Consider the following 26,825-nt stretch of genomic DNA (forward strand, 5'->3'; position numbering starts at 1 on the left):
CAGAAAGTGGCAAAATTCTGAAAGGAAAAATATGTTTATGCTTCATTATAAATCACCCCCAGAAACTTCCATGATGACTTCTTACATTTTCTTCTTGTAAAGCAGGGGTCTTGAGTCTTAAATAAGTTTTTAATCAGATTCATACTTCAGTACCACAAGGAAGAATGCCTAGATTTCTTGAGCCAAAAACGTTCATTAAACAGCCATTTCATTGAGCACCTTTTATGGTGTTTACATTGGAGATACAAAGATGAATAAGGCAATACCTACATAAAAGGCCATAAGCTTATCCTATTCACAGTAACTATGCCCCATAGGTAATTTTCCTATAAAGAGTAAAGCAGGGAAATGAGAGGCCAGATGAAGGAAAGCCTGTCCAAGTATTTTGGGCAGAACAGAGAAGGCAGATGTTCTAGTGAAAAAATGTATTGCAGGAAAGAGGAAAGCCAAAATCAAATTTAGGAGAAAATGGGGTGTAACCACATAAAATAATATTATATATAATGACATGTTAGACTTACTGGATCTGGAGCCACAGGAAGGAGCTATCTGACCAGATGGGCAAGTGCACATATTTGGCCTCGAACAAAATCCATCCCCACAGGAATGCCGGCAAATGGCTGTGAATAAAACCAGAGGCCTGTTAGCACATGGATTTAGAACACGATTTGTTATAGGGGACCGATCCTCAAATGAGGAAACCTGGGTTCTCAGGTCCCTCACGAACTTTGCTATCATGACTTATATGACCTTAAGCCTCAGGTGTACTCATTTTCAAAACAAGTCTATTGAACTAAATAAACTCTGGCTTTAAAATCCACAACTCCTTTATCCAATAACGGTGGTTCTCAACCTCTCTTTGCTTAGTCCACAGCACTTAATCCATCAAAAGCCCAGAACAGGCTATGACGAGAAAACCAAACAAACAAATTAAAATTCTGCATCTAAACATATTTGTATGATCACAAGAAATATATTAACTCTAAGATTTAATGATATGAAAATTACATTGTTACTTTTGGGAGCCAATTTTATTGTAAATGTTTTCTTGTTTTGTTTTGTTTTGTTTTGTTTTTTTGAGACGGAGTCTCGCTTTGTCGCCTAGGCTGGAGTGCAGTGGCGCGATCTCGGTTCATTGCAAGCTCTGCCTCCTGGGTTCACGCCATTCTCCTGCCTCAGCCTCCCGAGTAGCTGGGACTACAGGCACGTGCCACCACGCCCAGCTGATTTTTTGTATTTTTAGTAGAGATGGGGTTTCACCGTGTTAGCCAGGATGGTCTCGATCTCCTGACCTCGTGATCTGCCTGCCTCGGCCTCCCAGAGTGCTGGGATTACAGGCATGAGCCACCGTGCCCAGCCTATTGTAAATGTTTATTGTTTAATTTTTATCCTGTTCTGAATTCCATCAACAGTCTGAGAGAAGAACGCTGGAATCTACCGCCAGAGTACTGATTCTACAGTCAGGAAGCCATTCATCCTTTAGAGAAATATTAACATTTGCACACCACCCAGAGACTAATATCATGCTGGTACCAAATGCTCTGCTAGTGGCCACAACAGTAAGTTTAAATGGCATATGATTGATATTTATCAGCAGACTAGGACTTGGTCACTACTTTTTGTCATGACAGGCATGATCTTTTCCTCAAGCTCCTGCACAGCCTTGCAAGTGCACACGTGACATGCAAAGCTAAAAGACTACACTTGATAGAAAGTGCATTCAAACATCCAAAGAGTTTAGGATGGAAACTGGAAATGGCTAAGAAACAAACTGTCAAAGGATCCAATAAACATTTATTTAAATACCTGAAGACATCATTTCTCAGAGAACTCTACAGAAGGCGAGGAAAGGGTTCTATTATAAAGTTCATTGAGAAAATCCAAATACCATTATATTTCTCTTTTAATGATCCAGTTTTGGTCTTAAACCATAGTGTGTCAAATAAAGGAGAAGCTTTCTGGTCAAAATCAAGAATTGAGAAAGAGTTAAGCTTCTTCAGGTCGTGAAGCAAATATTGGCCAATATAGTCTATTCTCCATTGACCACTGTCAGCCAAGTGAGAAGGTGAACTAAGTGATTCTTTAATGTCCCTTCAGCTCTAAATTTCTCCATTATACTAATGGCGTTTTCTGAAAACTGGACATTATTTCACAGGTCCAACAACTGTAAAAGCTCATGAAGGGCAGACATCATGACTAAAGTTGACTTTGGTGTCTCCATTAAATAACACCTTGTCTGGCATGTGATTTGTCAATCAACATTTGTGGGATATTGGGGAAATCTGGAGGTTGGCCTTGCCAGCACAATTCAATAGAGGAACCTCTGTTATCATTTGAGATGTTTCTTAGTCTTGCCACTGATCTTTGCCTGGTGCTCTATCTCCTCCCTTTCCCTTCTATCTAGGAGTCAGGTCTGATCTTGGCCCCTCAATCACCCAAATTCAATGTACAGGGTTTGGTTAGGCCTGTGGGTGGCCAGCAAAGTTAGAAATTACAATAAGACAACCAGCAATCAGACTCTTTCATTCAAACTCCCATCAAAGTAATTAGTCTATGTAGCCAGGTACAACACATGTAAATGACACAATCTCAAGCAAAGTATCCCTGTGACTAAACTTTGAGAGGGGTTTGACTAAGTTGATGTATTTCCCAAACTGGAAAGGCAGAAAAGTCTTAAAGCTGGAAGGCTCTACTATAAACAGATTAATAGTACAGTTACAAAGGGCCACATTCTAAGGCTCCCCAAGCAACCAACACAACAAAAGAAGGACATGCAGAATGACAGGTGTTCTATTTACTTACGGACAATACACTGATTTCCGCCAGGTAAGGTTTTCCATCCAGGGCAACAGTAAGCATTATAACGTGATCCACAGACATTGGGTCTAAAACAAAAACAGAAGAATTCCATATTTAAAAAAAGAAGAAGAAGAGGAAGAGATGGCCAAAGGGAAAAAAAAAATCCCTGAGTTATAAAAGCAAGATGAATCCTGGCAGACAGATAAAGCAAACTCATGAGACTCAATGCTGGGTTGGTAGCTTAGGACACTAACATAGTGATATTAACAGGGACATCCCTTAATATTACCTATGCATTGGCCCATCAGGGAAATAAAAACCAGAGCTACAAAATGTAGCACATTCTGTCACAATTCATGAAGCCATACAAGTCTTAAATTAGACAATAAACTTAAACAATAAATTTCTTACCGATATGGTTAAGAAAGGTTGTAATAAAATCTCATGCATGTAACACTTTACGTTTCTACTCTTTGAAGCCATATATATACACATATATTTCCCCCCCTATGGCCCATCTCACCTCTATAATTTTACACATTCTTCCTTTCACTAAAATTACAGGAATGCAAACTCTGACATGAGTCAGAAAAAATAAAGGCCAAAACCTGTAAATATTTATTTAGCAAAAGTTTGGAAGCAGGCCAGGTGCAGTGGCTCATGCCTGTAATCCCAGCACTTTGGGAAGCCGAGGCGGGCAGGTCACTTGAGGTCAGGAGTTCAAGACCAGCCTGGCCAACATGATGAAACCCCATCTCTACCAAAAACACAAAAATTAGCTTGGTGTGCTGGCATGTGCCTATATTCCCAGCTACTTAGGGGGCTGAGGCACGAGAATCGCTTGAATCCGGGAGGCGGAGGCTGCAGTGAGCTGAGATCGTACCACTGCACTCCAGCCTGGGTGACAAAGTAAGACTCTGTCTCAAAAAAAAAAGTTTGGAAACACACTTGATACCAGCAGTTACAAGAAAATAAAATCAGTGTCACTCTGGGTTTCTTGTTTACAGACAGTTCATCACATGTCCTGGAACAGAAACTCCATTCAGAATCCAGATGATCCACATTTAACAATTTCAGGGAGCAACAGAGTAAGGATCCAGTGACTTCTACAGTGGAAACTAAGACAGAGACTATAATACACAGAGACCTAGAAGAAGCAACCATTAGTTTTACTTTGCCACATCCTGAGGGCCTAAGCATTGATGCTAGTTGCTGGTGATCAGGGGCTCATAAGGAAGGTCAAATGTTTTACAATCAATTTCACACAAACTAGGAGCAATTCCAAAGCTTACAGGTATAAACACTGTAATCCCAAAAGCATAAACCTTTAAAAACAACTGTATAGCTAAAATGTGTTTTCAGTTAGGGTGCACTCCCACATTCTCTTTGTATATGGAGACCATATGACACAGTACAGAGCCCTCCCACATTTCCTCTGAACTCACTACTTCAGCATCATGCCGGTTTGGGAACCAACGTAAGGTCTTTGCTATGTCCTTTACCCCTTTTGTTTCTCCAGAAAATCTGGAACACCCTGCAGGGCACCATGCATACTTCACACTGACAGATGCCGAGGTCAGAAAGGGAATTAGGAAGAAAGCTGGAGGAGCCAAGGAAAGGGCCCTAACTCTATACCCAGCAGCCCAGGCCTTCTCTGAGGATAGAGAGGAAATGATTGGATAGAGGCGAAATATGTGCATGATGCTAGAGGCTGTGTGAGCTCAGTATATTTCTGTGTACAATGGCATAATGAAATGTCTCCCTTGTGTGTATATGTGTCAAATAATGGACATGAAAGCTTCATATATGAAAAAGGCGATGAACATACAATGCAGCATTATCATCCTGATGGAATCATCTTCTGACCTAGGTTACTCAACCAATGGAACCATAAGGAATAAAGGAAGAAAGATGTTATGGAGAATTTTAAGTCAAAGGCTCTCAACCCTTTGTCCCTCCATGACAAAGTAATGCCTGAAACTTCAGTGTCCAGAAGTTCCTGGGGAAATTCAAATTCTCAGAAAGGAAAATGAGAGAGGAAGTCAGGGTAGACAGCTGGGGTAGAGGGGAACACTCGGCCTTCCAAACTTTTATTATAAAAGTTCTCTCGATTTGAAATGACAATCCAGGTCAAAGTCAACCACCTCAAACCTTCTCCAGGAACAGCCCATTAGAACAGCTCCGCTGAGATAGTCCAATCCCTACGAAATCCTGGAATACTGTCAGAGCACCCCTGAGCCTTTGCAGGGTGTCCTGTGGTTGACATAATGTTTTTTTTTTAATTACAATCATACATTGGCTGACATAATATGTCACAGACATAGTGTCTGGCAAAAATATGTATGTCGTAACACACATACAAGATGAAGAAGCTCAGAGACAAAGGGTCCAGAATAACTATTTCAGTCCTACGAAGCCAAATATTCTAAGGATTTTCCAAGGTATTTGAAAAAGCACGATAATATAAACGTTCTTTTTTTAATGTTTAGAATCAATCTACAGCCAAAACATGGAAGATTTTACAATTTACTATAGTTACAAAAGAAAATGTAAATGTTGTAAACCTTCACAAGGGTAGAAGAAATGGGACAGATGACATAACTCGGGAAACAATCTGGGAGGGAAAGTGTGGCAGTCAATAAAGCAGCTGATCCTAGAAACAGAGTCTTCTCTATATTACACTGTGTTTTCAAATAACCAATAAAGAAAAGTTATACTACAGCTATATTTAAAAGTTGTGAAGAAGAAGAGAGAAAAAGGGTACAGATACTTTAGTGAACTAAGTCTCCGTCTTTCAAAGCAAGAAACCAATGGGTACCGTTTAAATCTAGACACAGAGGTACAAACATGGTACATGGTGTTATGGAGATGGATATGAGAAGAACAAAAAACAGAAATGTTTCGACCTAGTCACCTTAAGAGATGAGAACCTGGGGAAGCAGAGACAGAGTTCTCTTGCTTTCTTATCTAATATTCATCCACAACTGTTCATTTTAAAATATATGCTTTTCTATTTCCATCATCATCTTTCACTTAAAACAATAACTCTACTTTTGAATATGAACATCTTATCTTTGAAACAGGATACTTCTCGTTTCATTTATTCACCATTCCCTTTCATTAATGCATCACATTTTCATTTCACTGTATTTCTTAAGGTTCTTTATAATTTTGGATTGGACTTATTTTATTTGCATCCTCTGACTTTCTATGAATTTTAAAACTTCATCATTCACAAGTAATACGTTACATAATTTCAGTTATTTCAACCAATACCTTCAAATGACAATGATTGTTTTAATTGTGTTGCCATTCATTCTTAAATCAATCTAAATGCTATGAGGTATGGCTCAATGCAAAGTATTAGAAACATATAAGATTTCTCCTCTGCTGCTTTTGGTCTTGAGACACTGTAAACGAATAGAACTCGTTCAAACAAGCTGCGTGACATTTGTTCTACTTACACACAGAAAAAAAACAGCTCTGATTCTGGAAATAAATGAATGTCTTATTGAAGCTGGAAAGAACTAAAACACGTAAACTCTAAAGCAGACATACTGGATTATTTCCATAATAAAATATTTAGTTATAAGGTTTCAATACAAAATGCTTGTACAGGGAAGGTAAATCTTTAATACAGTTACTCTTTGGGGTCAATGAAAGTATAGCATCCATACCTCTTTCTCTTTTCACCTCGTCAGCTATCCCCACCAAACCCCATCACTCCAGCACAAACACACAAAGTCAGAGTTAAAGCTCTGTGCAAGTAGCAACAACATTCAACAAATTTTTAAAAATTAAAATTCAAAGGGGAAAGAACTCTTTGCTAAGTGCTAAAGATACATTATTTTATTTCATCCTCATAGCAACTCTTCAAGGTAATTTTTATTGTTATAATGTTTAACACTAAAAAAAAAAAAAAAAAAAACTATTGCTTAAGAAGTTTAAACAACCTGGCCAAGGTCCCATAGCTTAGACGTGTGTAATGGAGATCTGAACTCAAGAAGCCTGACTCTAGAGTACACTCTCCTGACCCTATGTTAAGTCAAAGGTGTACTTAGAGGACAAGATGATATTTCATCCAGTAGCATTCAGGGTGACATAAGTAACACAAATCACAGAATGTCCATCAATAGACCAAGGATAAAGCATAGCATAAACTGTTTCGAGACAGAGTCTTGCTCTGTCGCCCAGGCTGGAGTGCAGTGGCGTGATCTCAGCTCACTGCAACCTCCACCTCCTGGGTTCAATAGATTCTTCTGCCTCAGCCTCCCGAGTAGCTGGGACTACAGGCATGCGCCACCATGCCCAGCTAATTTTTGTATTTTTAGTAGAGACAAGGGTTTCACCATACTGCCCAGGCTGGTCTCGAACTCCTGACCTCGTGATCCACCCGCCTCTGCCTCCCAAAGTGTGAGGCACCACACCCAGCCAGCATAAATTGTTTTTACCTGTATTCCAATAGTCTATAGGGGAAAGAGGGAAAATACATTTATATTCCACTTCACCACTGTATGTTACATTTTTTTAAAATGCTAAGTCTTTATCTGTAATTTCTTTTACCAGTTACTTTCAATATTGTGCTCTGCAAGAACCCAACTCCAAACACCCTGGGGCATGAGTGAGTCTCAGCAGGTTTGATATTTGGATTCAGTTAAACACAGCCCTCAGAGATCCCGTAGACTGGCGAAAGCCTCTCTCAACGGAGCAAACAGCTGGCCTCTACCACGTCTGACCACATCATTGCAAGACTTGGCCTCTGTGCAAGATGTCTGCAGTGTGTCCACATTCCTTAGCCAGAGCCCATTTCTGCAATTTGGCCTCTTACAGCAAGATAGCCTTTCTGTTTCCTATGCAAAGTGCAAACTCCTTTTCAGAAAAGGTTAAGGTAATAAAAACAAGGTCAGGAGGCTCTTATTTCATATATGTTAGTTTCTCAACATGTATGTTAGTGATTAAACTCTTGCGCAAGGAGAACACTAAGCACTAGGTAATGGCTAATGAGGCTGACCTGCTCCATTAACTGCTTTTTTTTCTTAACCTTTAAGGGAAAAAATCATGATTTAGCCCCTTAAGTGTAAATCTGGAGGGGCATCAAAAGGTAAATGCCCTCACACAACAAAGGACACCCACCTGCCCATGTATTGTGTCCCATGTTAATATCTTAACATCCTACTGTTCCAAGGTTAAAATAACTTCCACTATAAAAAATGTGATAGATCATGGAACAATTACAATACACAAATGAGCTGCCTGTATTGTGAACTACACATCATGATTTGATTTGCTCTTTGATAATTTTCTTAACAAGATAAAAAAGGAAAAAACATCATGAGTCGTCTGAGGAAGGGGCCCATGCTACTCTAACAAATCTTGCAAATACTCCTCCTCTTTATTTTAGTGCCTTTATTCTGGCCCTCTTCACTGAAGTCAGAGGTCAAGTCTCCCAGCAGTGATTTGAATACCTCACGTGACTGTTCCAGTCTCTCTGCCAGTCACAATGCAACCTGGGTAACAAAACTTCAAACCCTGGTAATGAGAACACCTTCCGTGACTTCCCTAAGCTTCAGCTTGGCTCTCTAGACTGCGGTCCCCAACCCCTGGGCCACAGACCAGTCCATGTCCTGTTAGGAACTGGGCCACACAGCAGGAGGTAAGTGGCAGGCAAGCAAGTGAAGCTTCCTCTGTATTTACAGCTGCTCCCCATCACTCTCATTACCCCTGAACTCCACCTCCTGTCAGATCAGGGACAGCGTTAGATTCTCATAGGAGCGCAAACCTTATTGTGAACTGCACGTGGGAGGGATCTAGGTTGTCCACTCCTTATGAGAATCTAATGCCTGGTGATCTGTCACTGTCTCCTATCACTCCCAGATGGGACTGTCTAGTCGCAGGAAAACAAGCTCAGGGCTCCCACTGATTCTACGTTATGGTGAGTTGTATAATTATTTCATAATATATTACAACGTAATAATAATAGAAATAAAGTGCACAATAAATGTAATGAGCTTGAATCATCCTGAAACCATGCCCCTGGCACCCCTGGTCCATGGAAAAGCTATCTTTCATGAAACGAGTCCCTGGTACCAAAAAGGTTGGAGACTGCTGCTGTAGACCCAGCGACTCTTCTCTGGATTGTCTGGGTCGACACTGCTTAGGATGCGGGCAATTCTGGCTTCCTCCTTTGAGGATGCAAGCCAGCCAAGCACTCTAACCTACTTTGTGCAGTTGGGGATATTTTTTTTTAGATAAAAGGAATCTGAAAAGGAACAGAACGAATAATAGATTTTATGCTGGTTTTCAAGAGCTTTATCCCCTTCTTGCCTTCTCCATCACCAGTAGATTGGTGACTCCATTACCTTTTCCTCCAAGCCACGGTCCATCTGTTTCTCTCTCCCTCTTTCTCTCCCTCCCTTCCTCATCTCCCCTTCCCTATCTCCCTTTCTTCCACTCTGTCTCTTTTCTTCTCTCTTTAGTTCCTGTTTTCAGGGCATTTAGAATTAAATGCCTCAAACTCAATTTATCCAAGATCAATAGCTCCTCTTCCTGTGCAGCCAGTAAGTTCACTGCCAGGTCCACAATCAGGTACATCAGGACTATTCGCCTTGCCCACAAGCACAAAGCTGTTCAACAATTTTTTTTTTTTTACCAACCCAAAGGTTTTTTTATTTATTTTTTGTTCTTTTGTGACTATGGAAATAAAATATGATTAAGAAACAAACTGATATAATTTGTACCTCAAACAATCATGACACGAGTTTACCTGTATAACAAACCTGCACATGTACCCCTGAGCCTAAAATAAAAGTTAAAAAAAAAAACAAAAACAGAAAAAGAGCTAACATTTATTGAATTCTGGATACTCTACATGCTTCGACCTACATGATTGCCAAATCATGTTTTACAAATTAAACTAACCTATTGAGATACACTGGGTTGTGTGCTGAAGGGCTCATGAGAGGGACTCAAGCTGCCCCTTTGCTGAGAGCCACGGTCGGGGGACTGGAGGAGCATGTATGTATAAAGGGTGGTGATGAACCCCAGGCAACATAAAAACATTACTGAGCAATCATTTCAAATAGGAAGCACTACGGGAATTCCTAGGAAGAGAGAGTGAGACTACCATGGCTGAAACGATCCAGTTCCAGATATTCCTTACAGAAGATTGGGGAGAGAGATGAAGAGGTCACGATGTATGTAATGTTACATATCACTGAGGATTTGGGAAACAAAGACAAAACATCATAGTTCCATCAGCCTCACAGTAATCACTACATTCATCCTATCTATTGAGTGCTTGTCCTATTTCAGCCCCAGCACTCATTTACCTCCCCACAATACTCCTATGAAATAAGTTATTATTTTTATCATTATTGTTGTATTATAATGAATGTGAGGAAGTTGAGCCATAGAGATTAATCCATCTAAATTCACACTGTTAATAAACTGGGGAGCCAAAATTCAAATCTAGTTCCTCTTGTTAGCATTTTTCGCACAAGTCTCCGCTTGTTTTGCATGAGTGTTATTACAATCTTCCTTTTTTGTTACTTTTTCACTTAGGTTATTGTATAAATCTAATGATCATTTTGGATAGCTACACAATATTTCATTGAGTCATTTGTACCATCGGTTACTCAACATTCCATTATTGCTGGCTAGTCAGCAATATTTAATGAGAGTCTATCATGTGCTAGGCACTGTGTTAGCTAAGAAATAAAACTGACCAAGATGAGTATGCCTAATGCCTAGATCTTGGTTGCTAATACTATTATTCAAAAAAAGGAATCAGGGCTCCTGGGAGATGATTCTAGGGCTTGGCAGGAAATAGACAAGCGGAATCTCTAGCATCTTGCAGTGACAGAAAGTATAAGGAAGTGCTAAACACACATCCACACTGAAGGGAGCATGGCAAGGGACACAGGAGCCAAATGAAAGAAGTCCAAATGGCCAAAGCCAGAACCCTTTGGGAGCAACAAAGTAACAAAAGCAGCATTGGATTACAACACCAAGTAAAAAATCAATATCCATAAGTCCATACTGATAAATAAATGATTGAAGAAATACATAAATGGGAGAGAAGAGACAAATCTCCTGTGCTTTAGACTTTCAAATAATTTCAGAGATGCTTGGCCTTCCAAAGCATGAAGCGTAACTCCCCACTTCTTACATGTGAGCTACACACATTGACTGACTTCCAAAGAGTACAGTATAAAGGGGAGGAAAAAGTGGAAAATCCTGACAAATCCTATCTCAGCCAGGCGACGAAGGGTTACAGCAACAACGACAAACCATGTTCCTACTATAAACCCTTAATATTATGTGATAAAAATGGAACTTTACCTCTGTGGTCTTTTTCCCAAAAGCCCATAATTTCAGTGTAATCATGACAAAAACATCAAATCATTCCATTCAGGGCCATCCTGCAAAATATCTGACCAGCCCTCCTAAAAACTGTCAAGGTCATTAAAAACAAGGAAAGTCTGAGAACTGTGACAGCTGAGTCATGTCTAAGAAAACATGACTACTAAATGCAGGCTGATATCCTAGATGGGACTCTGAACATAAAAAGGACATTAAGTAAAAACTCAGAACATTTGAATAAGGAATGGCCTTTAATCACTAACTACATATCAATATTGGTTCATTGGCTGGGAACGGTGGCTCACGCCTGTAATCCCAACACTTTGGGAGGCTGAGGCAGGCGGATCACGAGGTCAGGAGATCGAGACCATCCTGGCTAACACAGTGAAACTCCATCTCTACTAAAACTACAAAAAAAAAAAAATTAGCCGGGTGTGGTGGCCGGCGCCTGTAGTCCCAGCTTCTCTGGAGGCTGAGGCAGGGGAATGGCATGAACCCGGGAGGTGAAGCTTGCAGTGAGCAGAGATTGTGCCACTGCACTCCAACCTGGGCACAGAGCAAGAAACTGTCTCAAAAAAAAAAAAAAAGAAAAAGAAAAAGAAAAAGAAATTGGTTCATTAATTACCAAAAATATGCCATGCTAGTATGAGATGCTAACAACAGAGTAAAGTGTCCAGAGTATACGGGAACTCTCTTAATTTTTCTGTAACTCTAAAACCGTTCTAAAGGGAAAAGTTTATTTTAAGGTAAAATAATAATAATCATGTCCCAATGCGATTACAAATAAAACAGCTATATTTAAAAAGTGACTAAGACACAGTCTTTGCTCTTGAGGATCTCACAGTCTAGGAACACAGGTACAAAGAGTGTCTACGCAACAGAGCAAGCACGAACATCAAGGTCTGCCCGGGGAACTCAGGGTGGCCAGAACAAAGGCCTTTGGCCACAGCATGTGTGGTAAGCTCAGAAGAGGACTATCTCAGCTATGATTTGATGTTTCCCAGTTGCTAAGGGGAGTCACTAGTTTTATTTCATCCCACTGATGAAATTCCTCTTAAATTCTCCAACTCCATTAGCAAATCCCTTGTCCAAATCCTGGTGATTTCATTGTTGGACTAGTATCATGTTCTTTTTTCCTGGCTTCCTAGTTTGTCTCTACTCCATTAGGACAATATGGCTAAGTATCTTTTCATATTCACCATGCTTATTTCTATTCTCCTACAACCCAAAGATGGACCTTCACCCTCTATAATGTTAAGTGTCTTGTTATTAGTTTCAGATATCTACCAGGTAGGCCTAATCTACCTGTCCACTCTTACCTTTACCTGTACCTTCAATTCCCACCCTCCTACTCAGCTCCTCTTCACCATCTCAGCCCTCACTCATGCACGCACTGCTATCTCTGACACACACAAAAACCAGACACTTCCTCCATTTTTATATTAGCTCTTCCATCTTTCCATTTCAATATGTAGTTCCATCTCCTTCCTTAGTGTTCCCTGATGAATCCCATTCATCTTTCACATTACAAACACAATTCCAGACGTATCTTCAAAAACGTACACAAGCTATACTGTAGTTATATATTTAAAACAATTATCTGTCTAGATCTCATCCCTGAAGTCCAACCCACCCCCTTTACTCCCAGAGTAATACATTGTTCTTCAAGCACAGAAACAATATCTATTATGCCTAGACCATCCTGTAGTCTATTTAGAAGCACACAAGAGAATATTGACTTTAGGCACTAGTAAGTACGAAGTACAATTAACAAAGATTAATATCTCCTCAGCGCCAAAAGTAGGCCAGATGGAAAATGCCACCAACATTAAAATCTGTGTGATACAGAGAATTATTTCTTATAAATTTATCTATTTAAAGGAAGACTATTTAACACATCTTTGAAAGGCTATATAGGCAGTTAAACAGAAATGTATGGTGGTTTTGTTCCTTATTTCACTGACATGCCAGTCATTAATGTATTCTGATCAATGAAGTTATCCATGTTTATAACTCATAAATCAATATTTTCCTTTGAGAAAATACAAAATCAACGTAGACAAATAATACACATCTATAAATATTTGATTCTATTTATTTCTTTGGCAAAAGAGAAAAATAAAAATCCCACAAGCAACTAAACGAAGGTTTTCAGCTCACAAGTTGGCATGTATTTTATGATGACAGATTGTTGCAACTGATCAAGGTCATAGATGGAGCCAGCCTTATGTGGCCAATTCCTACAGACAACCATGACAAAATCCACAGAGTGACCTTGAAAGGTATCTTTGGATGTGCTGCTTGGATGAAGGCTTTTCCCACTGCTAACTGGAGTAACTCATAGCACAGGCAGCACACAGGTGTTGCATCAACAGTTTCATTTGCTGTGTACCCTCAGCTTTTCATGGAGATTTTGTGTTGATTGAAAGCAATAGCCCAAGAACTTAGGGTCCAAAAATGCTGTCACCATTTAAGGCCATGTACACGTGCACCCTCCTCCCCAACACACACATACTCTCTCTCTCTCTCTCTCTCTCTCTCACACACACACACACACACACACACACACAGCCTAAGACAATTAGGAAACAAAGCTGCAAAGGCAGTTCCTCAGATCTGGGACATCATTTTAGACTGACAGTCAATTTAAATCGTGTTGGAATCTTTTATAGGTGGTGTGTGTATATTAAAAAAAAAAAAATTTAAAGCTCAAAAAGCCATGGGATGCACTCTACAGGAAACTAGACAACTGATCCATGAAGACCAGAAGCACAGATGTTTAAAGTACATCATGTGTGCAGCAGTTAGCACTCTTCACTTCATGCTTCTGGAACTCTGGATGAAGCAGCACTAAGAACACAAAGTCTGTTTGTCTGCTTAGAAAACTACACCAGCAGAATGGACTCCTCAAAGTTCTCAAGGCAATGATTTGAATAACTGGCTGTCCTAGTGTGTACTGGATCACTTCTCCGAGGGAGGGCATCTGTATCTGGCCTACTGGCGTCACATGTCTGGTTGGTTCGGTAAAAGTCGTTCCCATACATGGAAAGAGGTGAATTTCTTCATGAAGTTTAAACTATTTGACCCTCTAAGGATGAGGAAGCATTGCTTCCAGACAGAAAATTCAGCTTATCTCAAATGTTTGCTTCTGGAGCATCTGAGAGGATATGGCCAATGACATGATGAGAACATGTTGTCCCTGTAAAGAACTGCTTCCCAGAACTCTGCAACCCCTGGACTTCACCAGGGAGCTCAGGGTCCATCAAGAGCTTTTCTTTGCCTGGGATATTCATTCCGTGTATTCAAGTTGAAGCCACATTGTACTTTTCCAGAGGGTGAAGGAAATTATAGAAATGATTGAAAACACAAAACAAGTGGTGAGGGGATTCTGAGCCTGCACAGAGGCAGGCCAGAGGCGGAGCTGGGGGTGGAGCTCATGGAATTCTGTTACCACCCACAGAAGGAATTGGGGACTAAAGCAATGATTCTTGCCACTTCCCAGAAATTCTCAAACAAGAGCTCTGTCCAAGGAGATAATATCTTCTGAATGTACTGGCAGCCCCAGGAAGAGACAGGAACACCAGCCAATGGGGTCAGACTTAGGAGAAAGAAAGAATGAGGTCTTTCAGGAACCTAGAGTGCAGGGTGATTCGATACTTGAGTTCCGAATGCTGTCAGCTCCAATTGACAAACAGGTAGAGCTCCAAAATTTCATTTCTATATTAGTATTTAGAACTTGGAATGGCCTGTCCAATAGAAACAATGTTAATAGGTGGTGGTTTGGTCTCCAGATCAGTCAAATAGCAGTCTCTCAGCTGTATTATCAGCTGAATAGGCTATTGTGGGCTGGTCTGGGAACCTGACCACAACTTAAAATGTTGTTTCTATGGGAAAACACATTCCACGGCAGGCAACCAGAGGAAAACTTGGCCACTCAAACCTACCATGCCTCAGCTTAGTAAGCTGCCCAGTGATCTATGAGAACTGAACATCTTAAACTCGGGCAACTCCACACAGTCCTGAGAGGACAGCCAGAGTCAGAGCCATCCCAGCCCAGGCTTGACACCCTTCTGGACCCCCTGCATGAGACCATTAGGACCAACACAGGACATCCACAAGTCCATGAATCAGAGACTTAAAACCTGGAGAGTTCTCATCCTCAATGCACCTGACTTATTTTAAAGACCAGAAGATTCCACCCCATCAACCACTATAACATAAAATCAGTATCCTGGACTGGCTCATAGATGGACTTCAGTGAGCGATTTCTAGCACAAGTGGCTTACACGTGAAGCAAGGAAGCAAATCTGTTTTGAATCCTATTTGCTGACTTCAGTCTCATACCAAAATTATTCAAGCATTTCACCTCTCCTAAAACTGGAAATTGCCAGGGTTTTATTTATTTATTTATTTTTTTGCAAGTTTCCTAAATAAAGCAAATTCAGATTTATCTTTACAATCCCAACACCTAACACAATACTTGAACCTTAAAGGTTAGAGTTTCATTTACCACCAAGACAACATAAGTTAACGAGAATTCTGTAAGAGTAGTATTTAATTTATTTAAAAAGGTGGATATGTTTATAAGAAACTAAGTTTTTAAAAAAAGATCCAGCCTGGGTAACATAGCAAGACCCTATATCTACAAAAAAATTTTAAAATTAGTCAAGATGGTGGCATGCACTTGTAGCTTCCCAGCTACTTGGAAGACTGAGGTGGGAGGATCACTTGAGCCCAGGAGGTTGAGGCTAGAGTGAGCCGCAATCATGCCACTGCACTCCAGCCTGGGTGACAGAGCAAGACCCTGTCTCAAAAAAAAAAAAAAAGAAAGAAAGAAAAGTGTAATTACCAGTAAGAAATCAATATCATTTCATCTACTTTTTTAAATTTTAGAAAATTAAAAGGAAAAAATCAAACACATAACAACAATTACTCATAAGTGGAATACATGGGGTATGAGAGTGAAATTCTTCCATGTTTCAGTTGCATCATTTAGAAACATTTATAGCCACAAAAGCTTCAGAGATCTTGCAGCTCAAACCATACTACACGGCAGTCAGCAGGCCATGGATCTTTAAAACATTTCTCTGTCTAGCCCTCCCATCAAAACAGGGACAATATTGTTGCTCAGGAACAAAAGTAAATAAATAAATCACTGACAGATTTTAAGTTTCTACAAAGTCAGAAGAAGTTAGGTAAAAGCATGCAGTTGCTGAGATTATTTCATTGAAATTAACACTTCACAATATTGGCAGTCAAAACCTTCAGTTTTTTTTTTTTTAATTTTGCGATTGAAACAAAGTTGTAAGCATTTATTTTTAAACATTTAGATATTTGGAAAATTTTTAATAAAGATAGTCTAATTTAAATTTGAGGGAATTTAACCAGATTAGTACTTTAGTCCATGTGAAGTCATGCAGTGGAATAAAAATAATAATTAGCAACTATTAGACAGCTTTAATTTATAAAATTTACTCTTCCCCCAAACCCTATCAAGAAAATGTATTGGTGTGCTCATTCTCAGACGAGGAAACTGAAAATGTGAGAAGTGAAGTAATTTTTCAAAGGCTACACAATGGAAACATCATAAATCCCTAATTAAAAACCAAAAGACTTTATTAATAAAACATTCCAAGGTTAGTGCTAAAGATTTTTAGATTAGAGATTAAAACGATGTTTCCATAAATACTCCAAAGAGAATGTATTCTCTTTTTTGTGTAAACGAATTTGTACATCATTTTTTGTGCTCTGATTTCTTTTACTAGGTTTGCAAAAGAAGTAAGACAGTGCTTGGGAAGCGCATTAGAAAAGGAAAACAATGTAAACAGAACACATTTTAGGAACATTCACTCCTATAGACTGGCACTTCTGTTTCCTAAATAGTTTCTGCATTTCCCAGTAGAGAATGAGTATTCTGTCCTGCACCCTCCAGTAAAAACATTAGTCAGCTCTTAACATGCTCAATGTTTGAGTGAGTGGGTGTGTAGGGAGCACAAGAAAGATTCAACATGTGGATAATTCAAAACCTACTCAGAGCTGGCATTGGAATGTGTTAGTACACACACTTCAACATGGGTGTAGCTTGTCTTTTGAAAAGTAGCTCTAAGCAAAACCATCAGGACATGCAGGCAACTGTCTGACCCAGCTTAGGAAGACAATGAGCTGCTCGAAGGCCTGGGTGATCCAATGATCTTCTTAAAAAAACCCTCCAATTTCACGTCTCTGTGACTTAATTCAGAGGCTGCTGGGATGTTGTCCATTACACAAAGTGGTGACTCTCCTCATTCCAATGGCCAGCACAGTTCTTCTCTGAAATCCAACCCAAAAGATTTCCCTCTCAGTGTGAGTGATGCCAGCACTGTCCTCTCAGCACCCTTCCAGCTCCAGAGAAGATGTGACAGTATTTGTGTTTCAAGCTATAACTAAGCAGAGCAGGTGCTAAATGCCAGCACAAAGCTTCAACATGACAACTTCTGAAGTGGTGATGATGATGTCAAAACAGAGAGAAATACATCCATCTTGAATACCTAAAGGGCTTCCAAATCTCTGTAGCAGCACCCACTGACTAAAAATCAGTTCCAAAAGCCTGTCATTTCACCCAGAAGTTTTCTATCAGGTAGGAATACATGAGGCCTTAGAGAATGATGGACATGTTTCACTGACATGAAACACACGGAGGATGTGCCTGGCACACATGTACATGCACATGCACCATTTCCCACAAACAGTTGGGGAGGAGCTCCTGGGGCAGCTCTCGTCCCTACCTTCCTTTCCCCGAAGGGGACTGGGCATACCAGTAATTTTCAGAATCTTTCATTTGAATCACTAAGACTGTACTTGTTCCAATTTCTTGGGGGGGGGGTGGGGGAAGCATTCCTGAGAAAGCAATGCCGAAATGAAGGTACAAAAATTCACGTCTGAATGTTAAAATCTCTGCAAATATCTTCTTCCCCCCACCCCATAGTCCAAAATCTTACCAACTTTTCATAAGGTTCTTGCCTGAAATTCCTTACTTTAAAACAAAAACACATTGAGTGCTTCTATCTTGACACTCACAAAAGATCATGGGATAAATGAACCTTTGCAGAATTATTTTCTTCCCTGTCAGCCCTTTCAAACGCCCCGTTCCTTCTGTGTGAATTTTCCACAATTTCATAGCTCATAATACCCAATCCTTACTCTTAGATATTAAATAATTTTTCTACAACGAAGTCGCAGATAAGAAAATCAGATCCAGCATATTGCAAACATTACTGGCTGTGAAGTGTTGAGCCTAAGTTCAAAACTAGGAGTAGAACTTTACAGCATTAGTATGTCAATAGGAAATGACAGAATTTGAATATCCCCATTCTGCCACCCTAATAAATAGATCTAGAAAATGATTATCAATGGCTGCTAATAACACAAAAAGAGAGACTGGTAGTAATGATGTCCCTCCTAATGGAAGGACACATACCACTTATAAAGTCTTCCTGACAAAAAGTTAATTGAGTTTAATAAAGCATTTAGCTCTAACTAGCAATTCACAACACACACAGGGGATTGAGAAACATGGTAAGACCATCCCACTGGCATGCAATCATCACTGGACTGCAAGAAACTCTCCAACAGTGAAAGCCATGCGTGGTCCAAGAACTGGCCAGCGCTGGTCTACAAACTAGACATTACTAGTCTATAATGAGATAAGGAGCTTAAGCTAGAATCTAAACCATCTCACTGCTTCCTTCGTTGAGGAAGTCTCCCTAGGAATAAAATATAAGCTGAACTAAATAGTGTGCTTAGTGACATATTTTGGATTTACACCCTGGTTTCTCATCTCATCATGGACCAGAAACAGGAGTTTGTGGACTGGCATCTTAAGAAGCACTGCTGTAGAGGACAGGAACCTATTTTTTCAATACATAAATTATAAGGAAAAACTGACAGGGGGACAATCTATATATTCAAAAATATTTAAGACAGATCAACCAGTTGCAAAATATGGACTTTTTTGGATCCTGATTTGAATAAACTGCAAAAAAACAAATAAAATTTATAACTCAATTAGGACATTTTAAATATTCGCTGAATATTTGATAATATTAGAAATTAGTGTTCACGGTAAACAGACTAATATTACTGTGTTTATGTTTCTTAAACAGCCCTTACCTTTTAGGACACACATTGAAATATTTAAAAGTAAAATGATTTTTCAGGGATTTACTTCAAAATAAATGCAATGAGGGAGAGAAGTAGATAAAACAAGATTGACCATTAATTGATAAATGCTGAAGCTGGATCATCATTGTATCCTTCTCGCTAGTTTTGCATCTATTTGAAATTATCCACATCTGTGTTAAATAAAATTCTTTTTCAAAAACACAGACTTGCAGGAGCACCTGGCCTAGTCCATCCTGATATCCAGTCTCCTACATGCTGTCATGCCACACTTTTGTTTTCTGTTTTCATTCACTTGAAGAACCACCTTTATCTGTTACGCAGCTCAACATTCCTGAGAGGGAGGGGACCTCCATTAAGAGACAATAACAGTCCAATCCCAACATGTGTGCCATGTTAAATCAGTGGCAAGAACTAACCAAAGTGTTTCTACTAAGTGGCCAGCTACTAAATAAGGTTGCAGTTCACTAGATGGGGAATCCAAGAACAAATTACTTCACTACACCTGTGCAAACAATTAACATATTGGTTCAGGGGATAGATCCCCTTGGGCATCACAGGTCCTTTTTGACATGACCCATTTTCATAAAGACATTTTGTTTTGATGACAAACATAAACCCATCAGTTAACAAAAGATGTGTTTTGGGGGAGGGGGTTTGTTTGTATCAGGTTCATAAAAAGGTTAAATTTGCATTTTTCTGTGCGTAAGTGGAAGAATTCTTAGGGTCCTGGGAAATATGAAATGATGGGAGGAAATCAGTTAGCAAAGAATCCTGGTACGTCTTCTGACCTTTCAATGTGTGAGAATGTGTGTCAAACAACCTATTTTCAAGGAAGGTCTCAAATGCAAATGAGCAGATGAGTCAGTCTGCAGTCAAATTAGACCCTGCTGTCTTCTATCAAAGTTCAATAATGTCTGGATTAAGTTAGAACTGCTTACAAGCAAAAAGAGAAAAAGTGGTTCGCCTATCTTTGTAAAATACCTGAAAGGTTTTCAAAACTTTAAAAGGAAAAGTTTATTTTATTTGAGGTTTATTTTTTTCCCAGGAAGTTGGTAGAGCACAGAAAGTATCTGGTATTTATTTGTTTGATTTTATATTCTTACTTTTTTTTTTATAAACTTTCTGTTGGTGATGGTGTTATTTACCCCAAGGGGATGACAGACATTAAGTAATTTGAACATTTTCAATGGCAAATAGAAAAATAACTATTATCTGTTTAAATCGTTCCTTATTTAAAACACTCTACGCTTATTTTTACAGGCTGTGAATGAATATGAAGCAACCGCCACTTCTTAGAGTTTACTGCCAATCAGTTAACCAGAGCTGGCATGGAGGGTGCAGCGTATAGGAACTCTACGAAAGCTATGCCTAAATTAAGATAATGTATGTTTTGTTCCACTCTCACGGATGCTCGATAGTTTCAGATCACTCTGAAAGTCAACTCTCATTAAAATCAAAATGAAAATCATTAAAAGAAAATTTACAAATAAAAAGATTTTCAATTCCTCAAGAGAAAGAGGACACAGAAGAAGAAGAATGAATAAGAATCTCTTTGTAGTAAATGAGCATTATGTTGCTGCATGGCATGAAGTCAAAGGAAGGGAACGCTCAATTAGAAAGTGGCTCTTCTCAGGGGCTGCCAATCTGAGTCAGCCTGTCCTCAATCATGCATGCAAGGCCTGCCCACAAAGCACCCAGAGAGGACAGTGATAACAGAGTGGGTGGAGGGAATACTGATGCTGTGGAAAAGGGAGCTTTCTCCCTGGGAGTGCAGATGTGTTGTGTTTACCCATCCAGCATCCCTTCCCCTTCTCTGCTAACCAAACTCTTCTTTCCTAAGCCCATTCCACACGGTTCAGGCAGGACTAACACATGGCTCGGTCCTGACCAGCTGGAGCACCCTATTTCTTTGGTGACAATGAAGGGCGTGTGACTGGGGCAATGCCGGAGTTCTCCGTGAGATCTGATATGCGGAATCCGGAAAACAGGGTTTATCTCTTTACCTCTGAGATTGTAGGTTGAAAGGCAGTGTGGCTAAGAATTGCGGGTGGATATCTGGGCTACCCAATTATAACCAAATCCTTACTCCAACAGTGGCAATTAAAGCACATTTCAAGAATGGCCCACCACCTTGCCATGAAACAATTCTAATTCCCAGGGTATCTCTGCACTGCTGCCAAAGAGAATGGTTTTCAACCCAGTCCTTCCATTTACTAAAATTTAAATTCTTTTCACAACATCTCTTTAAAAAAAAAAAAAATGTATTAATCAGGAAAGAGGCAAGGCCTATTTGACAGATCTGCCAGTTAAAAACTGCAAACTTTTTTGGAAGAGTTAAGGGGGTGCATGTCCGTAAGGAATAATATTTAGTAAGTTTGTTTCCCAATGAAGACAACGCAATTTAGGGAAAGAGAAAATTTAAAAATAAAAACTTATCTCCAAACTGCCTTTAAGTATAACCAGATCTCCACAGATGTAGTAAGTTTCCATTAAAATTATAATTTTGAATATTTTAAAGTTCAGGTTTGCCTCCTGTTTCTGAATATAATCATTTCTATGATGAGAAAGTGGAGACTGTGGTATCCAGATAGGAATGATTATCTAAATTTTTGCTTTAGCCATAATAAATAGCCTGTTTGACTCTCTGCCTCATTTTCCTTATCTGTCACAGCATTATAATTATTTGCATCATCATAGCTAAACATGTCAGGCACAGTACTGAGAACTTGAAATGAACCATCCCATTAAATCTTAAGACAATAGAGAAAGATGAGTAATTTAATCACATTTACAAGTGAAGAAACTGAGGCCCAGAGAGGTCAAATCACTCGTATGAGGTTTCCTCCTGGTAGGTGGTGGAGACAGGATTTGACCCAAAGCCTGTCTATTTCCACACTTCCAAACCTCCCTGAAAGTGTGGCCAATGGTTACTAGCAATCATTGAAAATGACTCCTTGGTCCTTTAAAATATGGTCCCACAATCAATACCAGTCTACCCCACTACCCACCACCAGGCTCAAATAGGAAATAGTGTGAGGTAATTATAACACATACCCCAGCCACTAGCTCTGGGTTTTTATGACCAAACTGTCAAACATTCCTAGCCAACTCTTCAGGAAATGTTCAGGCACTTTCTCAGATTCCAGCTACAACATCGACTATGTGGCCCTGGGGAGTACGGAGCTCACAGGGTGGTAATGGGATATAAAATTTGCAAACTTGAGGTCAGTGGCCTCAATTCTGGGGTGTGAAGCAGCAGCAGTCCATGAAAGATTAAAAAACTATTTGTCAACTTAAAGGCTGCACATCAAGTCCTTCACTGAAAAGCACTTTCCCACATCTCCTCAAACATTAACCCCGTCGGTAAAGGGAGAGAAAGATATTCCAAAGGGCAGTTCTGCCTAGAATCATTGGGAAAAAAGGTAATAATATCAACAAGCCCAAGACAGGGTGTTCATTCTGAAAATGAAGCATTGGGTCCTATTCAAACACAGCTAATGCTCAAAATATAGTTGTCGCTAGGAGTAGGCAGATGTTTTACAATATTATTAGGGGAGATGATATGGAAGAAAACACAAGAATTCGAGAATTTTTTTCTTCTTTAGCGCGTTTATTACATGAACTCTTAATGTATAGTTTGGATAACTGAGCCAGCAAGTTATACAACAAGAGACCAAGCTTAGTCACAGACCCAGAACTGCCTTAGTTGATCTCAGGTCATTTGACTCTGACTGCCAATTCGAAGTGTGAGTATGTGTGTGGTGGAGGGTTTTGGGGAGGAGTCATGCTTCAGACTGCCAGAGAAGACTACTTCTCTTTTTCCAACCACCTGACTGATACCCTCATTGACAACTACCTCCCTCAAAACGTCCCACCCCACCCAATCCCTTCTAACGTGGAGGCTCCCACTGACAGCAGGTTAGTACTGAGAATTTAAAACTCTGCTACAGCATCACCGCTTCAGGGTTGACCACTGAGACTAACCACACTGCCTAAGGTCAAATAAACGAGAGAAAGAAAAACATCCATGCCCACAGGATTGATAAGGTTTGGTTATTTCACGCACGGCGGAGAAACTGCAGATACCAGTCAACCTCTTGAGGGGTAGGAACACAAAGAGGCCCAATCTATTACCCAACCACACACGTCTTAGGCCAGCTCTCGCCACCACGTGACTCAGGTTCCACACCTACGAACCGGAGAGGAAAATAAGCACCTTGAGCACTTGTTCCTGGACCTTCTCTGGACCTCAGTTTCAGCATTTATACATTTCTAAAATCTGTCCTACTATAACTAATTTGTAATATGAATTTTTATAAAGATGGATGGTCTGGCTATGGAAGAAGATATGAGCCATAATTTCAATGGCAAAAACAAAAACATTTAAAAATAAGAAGGTCTTTTAAAAGTTATTCATCAAAGGCACGAACCTATTAGAGTCTGATTACACAATCTTACAAATGAGCACTGAGCGAACAGGGGAAACGATACACAATAAGCCGTTATTTACAGGAAGAGGAATGCATCAAGCTTGACACAGTCCCATATACAGAGGTGCATACCAGACAATGGATTAATCTGCGTTTCCACTGCATTCCTCTGCATGTTTTCATAGGAATCTTTTCTGGCATCCAAGTGTCTTTCTTTTATGCCCTGACTCTTCTCCATAAGCTCTCTGTCCCCTAAAGAGGCTGATGAAGACCACAGGTCGCCTGGTCCCAATGCTGCCGGGAGTGAAGGGGTTGTCATCAGTATCTTTCAAAACCCAGCGTCTGCTGTGTCCAGCCGAGGTCCACGGGGTGGCAATACTCTTCACTCCAGACCTTCTCCCAGCTCTCTCCTCCTGCCTCCCTCAGGCTTTCTCCTTCCCTCCCCTAACAAAAACCTTAACCCTGTTTTTCTTTTTGAACACCCCAAAATTCCCAGGTAAAAATTTTGTATTTTACATAGACCTTGTTTACTTTTCGTAAGGTTTTAACTCTCATTTGATATTCCTATTCACCCTATTTTATTTGCAGCACAGCTTATGAAATTACTTACAAAAAAGATGAGACAATGACGATGAAGAAAAAGAAGAAAAGGAAAAGATGGCAACAAAGAAGGAGAAACAGAAACTGAAAAGGAAGAAGAAACAAACAACAAAAAACACACAAAATTAAACCCTGCCTCTGGAATACATTGCCTTTATTAATAAAGATATTACCATACTTCAGTTCGAGGCCATGAAACTTGACAGCAGACAATGTGTGTGTAGGGCAGACATAAATCCCGTCTCCCAACACCAACATCATAAAATGGTTGTACTATATTTGGAATTAGATGTGTTTGGATACTTATATTTGAATGTAAGTATGACTGATGGTCTAGGAATTCATAACCCTTCAAAATGTTGAACCAAACCACTTGTTTAAAGGAGCAGTTCTCCCACTCTGAGCCTGCTTGCTGTCTGGAATACATCTCCGGCTGGGAATGGTGGAGATAGGGATTTTTGCTTTCTCTCTTCTGCTCTAGGGGAGCTGAATAAATAGAGTCAGTGATAACTGCAACCAAAAAAAGTCACTTAAGTTGAAAAAGCAGTAGTCACAAGAAATTTAAAACTAGGATTTGATATAGGATAAGACACTCACAATGCAAACTTGACTATATTCCCAATCCAATTTTATTCTGTTGACAATGTGGCTACTCCATTTATAACAAAAATAATAATACAGTTCAGCTCATTACAACACCAATTCTATTAGCAATTGCAACCTATTTTTGCTTATTAGTTATAACCCCTAATTTAAAAAAATTGAGGTGGATTACACCAACAGATACATATATTTGAGGCTATAAATAGAAACTGAAAATAAAATTTCATACAGAAGAAAATTAAAACATACCAAAGTTAATAAATTAGAGTGATTGCACATTAAATTTATTTTATGTGTAATCTTAAAAGCTGATTTTCTTAAAAGCTAATGGAAAAAGGTTAGATGTTTTGAAATTCTCATATTTGAATAAAACAAAACATACTGGTTCATTAGGAACTTTAATCTTATTCCTGACAGTTGTGAGTTCTTTAAATGCAGAACTGTGGACAAACTAAGAACAATGCCCTAACATTAATCTAACAGAATATGCAAACGCAATTATTTATGGAGCTTTTTCATTCTGAAGTTACAGCAGCAAAATACAAGGAGGCATCCCCAGTAGGGAACTAAGCCGATCGAACTTGACCAAGTTAGAATTAAAACTTAAAGCATCTGATTAGCCTTCTCAAAGATCTATTGCCCTACAGTGGTAGCTGGTCTCCAAAGATGGCTCCACTTCCTCCCTTCCCGGCAGACGTGTGCTGCTCCTCACATTCAAAGGTAGGTCTTAATAGTCAGTCCACACCCTTGAATCTGGGTGAGGCCTATGACTTGGATGGAATTCCAGGTCATGCAATTCCAGGCTAAGTTTGAAGAAAGTCTGGTAGTTCCCACTTTTGTGCTCTTGAGAGATCCTGAGCTGCCATGGAAAAAGTCTGGCTATGGTGGAAAGACCATGTAGAGAGGCCATGTATAGAAAGGGGACAAGCTGAGACTACATAAAGGGGAATCAAGGAATCCAGCCAATGTCAAGGACATATGAGCCCACGTGACCCCAGCCAGCCAGCCCCCAGCCCTTCGAGTTAGCCTGCGGTCAATATGTGGGATTAACACATGTGACCAGGGTCAGGAGGCTGCTGTTCAAGATCCAGCCCCAACAGACACTCACTCTGAGCAAGGCCTAGTCGCTGCATCTGGGGCTCAGTCTCCCTGTTTGAAAAAAACACATTCAATGGCTCCATCCCGGGGGCAGGTTCAGGCAAGTGACTGCATGAGAGAGAGGGCTTTAAAACTTGGAAAGCCCCCAGCACAGCCAGACAAGTGGCTCTTTGCTTTCTTTATTCCCCACCTCAGTGGGTCCATTTAGATAAACCACACCCAAGTAAACAGGGCTGCAGGCGCCAGGGCCTGGTCACAGAACCAGATGCATATGTGAAGAAGTCATACTGCCTGTTCCAGCCCAACTGACATTGTGGGGCGCAGAGACAAGATTCCCCACTGTGTCCTGTCTAAATTCCTGAGCCACAGAATCATGAGAAATAATAAAATTGTTGTTTTAAGCCACTAAGTCTGGGGCAATTTGTTACGTAGCAATAAAATAACCCAAACACTCACAAATGAAAATACTTTGTTTCATGGTAGTAGAGGGCCTAGGCCTGATCTCATTTCCCTTTATTCTCTCTTTATGGTGCTACAATGATTTTGTATATGGTAAGTTTGAATATATATGGAGGTGGGAGCATTCTAGGTCCTCCTCCCCTTTGTCTTTCCCAACCAACTAGTCAAGTACTGTCTGCATTAATTCTGCAACCACCTGAGCCTCTTCTTTCTTCACCCCTTTCACTGAATTTGCTCCGCCCATCACGGACTCTCACTGTGACTCCTATATTAGCCTCCCAAATCCAAATCTTCCTGTCTTTAGTTTCTCTCCTC

At 39.9% G+C, this 26,825-nt stretch overlaps 1 protein-coding gene across 3 annotated transcripts in view; it reads right to left on the bottom strand.

Annotated features, from left to right (window-relative positions):
- The window catches only part of FBN1 (fibrillin 1), a 241,687-nt gene that overhangs the window by 206,388 nt on the left and 8,474 nt on the right, over positions 1-26,825 (bottom strand). For all 3 annotated transcript variants that reach the window (XM_050797099.1, XM_050797100.1, XM_050797102.1), the window contains exons 3-4: positions 2,803-2,885; positions 522-620 (exon numbers count right to left, since the gene is read on the bottom strand). In XM_050797099.1, coding sequence (XP_050653056.1) covers positions 522-620; positions 2,803-2,885 — 182 coding nt within the window. The remainder of the gene's footprint in view (positions 1-521; positions 621-2,802; positions 2,886-26,825) is intronic.

The sequence above is a fragment of the Macaca thibetana genome, chromosome 7, assembly GCF_024542745.1.
Source record: "Macaca thibetana thibetana isolate TM-01 chromosome 7, ASM2454274v1, whole genome shotgun sequence".
NCBI classification, from domain to species: Eukaryota; Metazoa; Chordata; class Mammalia; order Primates; family Cercopithecidae; genus Macaca; species Macaca thibetana.